Source organism: Myotis davidii, unplaced genomic scaffold, assembly GCF_000327345.1.
Source record: "Myotis davidii unplaced genomic scaffold, ASM32734v1 scaffold228, whole genome shotgun sequence".
Taxonomy (NCBI): Eukaryota; Metazoa; Chordata; class Mammalia; order Chiroptera; family Vespertilionidae; genus Myotis; species Myotis davidii.
Genome location: NW_006300104.1, coordinates 2,097,942 through 2,103,069, shown reverse-complemented (window position 1 = coordinate 2,103,069; position 5,128 = coordinate 2,097,942). Strand labels below are relative to the sequence as shown.

General features: G+C 49.9%; 1 protein-coding gene across 1 annotated transcript; it reads left to right on the top strand.

The window, feature by feature from the left end:
* Positions 1–1,634: 1,634 nt before the first annotated feature.
* LOC102757776 (F-box only protein 31-like) lies at positions 1,635–4,853 on the top strand. Its single transcript, XM_015572320.1, is given in 3 exon segments — positions 1,635–2,668; positions 2,670–3,576; positions 4,601–4,853. Coding segments are annotated over 3 exon segments (1,560 nt in total). The 5' UTR covers positions 1,635–2,036; the 3' UTR covers positions 4,622–4,853.
* The last annotated feature ends 275 nt before the right edge of the window (positions 4,854–5,128 follow it).

Genomic DNA, 5,128 nt, shown 5'->3' with positions numbered 1-5,128 from the left:
TTGAGCATGTTGTTCATTACAAACTTTTATTTATTATAAGCTTTGTGTTCTTATCTGTGCAGTTTACTTCTGTTAACATAAAAACATTCGAACCAGTAAAAAAATTTTGTGAACTTATTTGACCTAATCTGTCCACAATTGCGGGGAAGCAGAACCTCAACGGATTTAGATAATGCTCCAGAAAATGGCAGGTTACATCTGTATTTATACATTGCAATCAAAAGAAGGACATAGGTGGGTTACATGAAATCCATTAGTGATAGACTAGAGAGGTGTGAGAAATCAAAGTAGAGGGGGGAACCCCTGGGATTGGATAAAAAGTAAAATAATAGACACATACTTAGGTGGGTGCAGGAACAATTAACATGATCACAATGAAGGAATTTGGGGTATCTGTCCTGGCACCCAGGCACATTAGGTTGTGCCCCAAGGGGTCCAGAAAAAGGGAAGTTATAAGTTACCCAGACATTTCAAGGATATGTTATTGTAGGTGCAAAAAGACAGATAGACTCAGTTAAGGTAAAGGTTGACCTTGTCAGTGAAGATACCGGCTTAGGATGTAACTACCCACCATAATTGCTTTTAGTTAAAGTTTAATTTCAGACCATCCTTTGTGGTTACTTTAGGTCTTTGAGTGTGCAAGACCGCCATGCAGGCCTCCCCTGAACTTGTCAGGTTCTCATGCAGCCCCTTTCTTCCACACTTCTGAATGTTTTTGTCTATGATAGTCTCTGGTCCGATTATTGTCCCCATCTGTTTTCTATCTTGTGAGAATTCCTCTAAATTTCTCCTAGCTGATGTTGCTTTTGGAATTCCCATTACTTTTTAATATATATTTATCTTTTTATGGTTTTTTCTTGAATTTCGGCTGGAAGGGGAAGTAAACATATATGGTCAGTCCCTCATTTCATGCACTATTCTAATTGCATATGGCACAGGCCTGTGGAGGATTTTATTAAAAAACTGATTCAAGGTTTTCCTGTAAAATGTGCACCTGCTCTGGAGAGTGCTTTAAAAGTCTTATTTCGCCATGTTTCTGATTCCCAGTCCATGGTGTCAAATTTGGACAGGGCATCCATTCACCCAAGAAACTAGCAAGGTTAGTCAACTGAAGGTGAAGAGCTGAGGCCAACTGAAAGTGAAGAACGTGAGCGCATTCTTGCTCACGGGCAGGAGGAGCCCATTCTACCAGGGGTCTGAGAGATTTGGCAGAGACTGGGTGAAGGCCGAGAATGGAAGAGATTTCCCGTATGGAGTTCAAGGTCAAGTCAAACTACAGTCAAGAACTCTGCTCTAAACCATAATAAAATACCACTCAACACTCACTAGGATGGTGATAATATATATGTAAAAAGAAGTATTAATGAGAATATAGAGAAATTTGAACCCTCGTACATTGCTGGTGGGAATGTAAAATGGTGGAGCCACTTTGGAAAACGTTTTGGCAGTTCCTCAACATGTTAAGCATGGAGTTACCATATGACCCAGAAGGTCCACTTCTAGGTATATACCCAAGAGAAATGGAAACATGTTCACACAAAAACTCATACACAATGTTCATAGCAGCACTATTCATAATAGCCCAAAAGTGGAAACAACCCAAATATTCACCAACTGATGAATAGGTAAACAAAATGTGGTATACACATACACTAACATATCATTCGGCAATATGAAGAAATGAAGTACTAGTACACGATATAACACATAAAACTTACAAATGTTAAGGGAAAGAAGCCAGTCACAAAAGACCAGTCACAAAACTATGACTGCATTTATGTGAAATGTCCACCCATAGGCATACCCATAGAGGCAGACCCACACAGAATGCAGATTAGTGACTGCCTGGGGCTAGGGTGGGAGGACAGGGAGGGGACACTGGGAAAGAGAAGTTTCTGCTAATGGGTGTGAGTTTCTTTCTATTGAAAAACTCCTACCATTGACGCCTCCCGGAAGGGGCGTGGCTAGGCCCTAGGGGCGTGGCTGGGCTCTCCGGCGGGGCGGGGCCAGCTCACAGCCCGGCAGCCGCGGACACGATGGTGGCTGTTACTCAGACCGGCCCGGAGGAGCGCGCTTGCCTCTGCAGCATAGGCCCTCCGTGGGGATGCCGGTGTCGCCAGCAGCAACCGGGCCCAGTCGAGAAGGCGGCGGCCAACAGCGAGCCGGACCCGGACCCGGACCCGGAAGAGGAGCACGTCGAGGCGGACGCGGAGTCCCTCTTGGGTGCGGGGAGTGGCAAGATCGTGAGTCCCGCGCCTACCCGGCGCTGCTCCCTGCAGGACCTGCCTCCGGAGCTGCTGGTGGAGATCTTCGCCTCGCTCCCCGGCACCGACCTGCCCAGCCTGGCCCAGGCCTGCACCAAGTTCCGTCGCCTCCTGCGCGCCGACAGCATCTGGAGGCGGCGCTGCCGGGAGGAGTATGGCGTTGGTGAAAACTTGCAGAACCTGGAGATCATGGGTGTGTCTTGTCGGGAAGTCTATGCGAAGCTGCTCCACCCTTACAGACACATTTTGGGACTGTGGCAGCCAGATATCGGGCCCTATGGAGGGCTGCTGAATGTAGTGGTGGACGGCTTGTGCATTATTGGCTGGAGGTACCTGCCTCCCCATTACCCCCGGGTGGATGACCCAATGCAAATCAAGCCCGCGTTCAGAATTCACCTGACGGAGAGGCCACAGAGGGCCCCACAGCGGCCACATCCAGATGCTGAAGGACGAGTTCTCCACCAGGTGCAACCAGCCGGACCACCACAGGATGTGTGGCGGGAGGCAGGAGGAATTCCGAGCGTGGCTGAGAGAAGAATGGGGGCGGACGCCGGAGGACATTTCCCAGGAGGACTGGGAGGAATTAGTCCTGATGAAGTTCATCTATAGTCAGTATGACAACTGCCTGACCTACCGCCGCATCTACCTCCCGCCCAGCCACCCAGACGACCTCATCAGGCCAGGCCTCTTCAAAGGCAACTACGATGCCCATGGCCTAGAGATTGTCATGCTCAGCTTCCATGGGAAGCATGCCAGGGCCACGAAGATCATGGGTGACCCCAACATCCCTGCCAGGCAGCGGACGATAGAGATTAGCCTCATGCACCGCATCCAGCTGCCTGTTCTCCAGAACCTCCGCAACTTCAACGAGCTCTCCCGCATGGTCCTGGAGGTTCATGAGCAGGTGAGCCTGGAGCAGCAGCAGCAAGAAGACAGGCCTGGGGACAGCGAGGGCCATGGCTGGCAGAGCCCTGCCCAGCCCAATGTCGGGCCACCCCTGGAGGTCGGGGAGTCCGGGGCTGCAGCTTTGGAGGAACAGCCTGTCCAGTTTGTTCTGCCTGTGGGTGTGAGCTCATGTGACGAGGACTACCCCCGAACCTTCAGGATGTGTTTCTATGGCCTGGGCCTCGTTGCCCGCCATGGCTTTATCAGCCCCCAGCGCATCCCAGGGGCCTTCATCCTGTTCGATGAGGACCACTTCGGGTTCATCTGGCTGGAGCTGAAATCCTTCAACCTGTACAGCAGAGTCCAGAACACCTTCCAGAATGCGGAGGCACCATCCCCACAGGCCTTTGAGGAGATGCTCCAGAACATTCAGTCCCTGCACTGTGGAAGACAGTATGGATTTTCCTCAAAAAGTTAAAAATGGAACTCCCCTGCCCTAACTGGTTTGGCTCAGTGCATAGAACGTCGGCCTGCTGACCAAAGGGTCCCAGGTTCGATTCTGGTCAAGTTCATGTACCTTGGTTGCGGGCACATCCCAAGTAGGGAGTGTGCAAGAGGCAGCTGATCGATGTTTCCCTTCTCATCGATGTTTCTAATTCTCTATCCCTCTCCCTTCCTCTCTGTAAAAAAAAAAAAAATCAATAAAATATATTTTAAAAAATTAAAAAAATAAAGTGTGCAACATATGCCTGCATATTTGTCAGTAGCTGATGGGAAAGTGAGCTGAGCATGTCTTTAAAAAAAGAAAAGGTCTTAAAATTAGATTGTACAAATCTGAATATAATAAAAACCACTGAATTGTATATTTTCAAAGGGTGGATTTTATAGTATGTGAATTATCTATATATATAAAACCCTAATATGCAAATAGACCAAACTGTAGAACAACCGAACAACCGGTCGCTATGACCTGTGCTGACCACCAGGGGGTGTGTGCGGAACATGGTGGGCATCGGCAGCAGAGCACAGAACATGGTGGGTGTCAGCCACGGTGGGATGGTGGAGCAGGTGAGCTGGGGCACCAGACCAAGGCAGGGCGCTGGTTGTTGTCCTGGGGAACCTCTGGTGGCTACTGAAAATTCTTTGCTCCCGCACACTGCAATCCTGTCCAGCGCTTTCACATGCTACTAGCATTGGAGCCACCGCTCGCATCCGCTGCCGGTGCCTGGCGCCAGTCCTGATCGCTCAGCACCATCAGCAGGTGCAAGTAGCGGCTGCCGACCCCGATCACCCCTCAGGGCTTCTCTACCTTCCCCTGCTCCTGAGGGCAATCGGGGCCAGCAGCCACCCCTTGCACCTGCTGCTGGTGATGGCCTGGCTTGCACCCGCTGCCGGCATTCCAGAATGCGGAGGCACCATCCCCACAGGCCTTTGAGGAGATGCTCCAGAACATTCAGTCCCTGACCTCCTGATGGCCCCCTCCCTTGCCCAGGGGCAGGCAGCAGGGCACAGGGGTTCTGGACCACCTGGGAAGAGCAGCAGCATACACTTTGGAGATTCGACCTTCTGACCAGAACACCCACCTTATAGGTGTCTGGGTCCAGTCACCAAGACACTTTCTTTAAAGTGTGCACCCTAACCGGTTTGGCTCAGTGTATAGAGCATCAGCCTGCAGACTGAAGGGTCCCAGGTTCGATTCTGGTCAAGTTCATGTACCTTGGTTGCGGGCACATCCCAAGTAGGGAGTGTGCAAGAGGCAGCTGATCGATGTTTCCCTTCTCATCGATGTTCCTAATTCTCTATCCCTCTCCCTTCCTCTCTGTAAATAATCAATAAAATGTAAAAAAATAGATAAATAAAACTCTGACTAGTTTCTGGTTGCTCTACATCAAGCATATCAAACTCACAGCCCTCGGCCCACAATGAATATTTTTGTGGCCCAGCCAATATAATGGTATGTAAACCATGAAAATACTAGA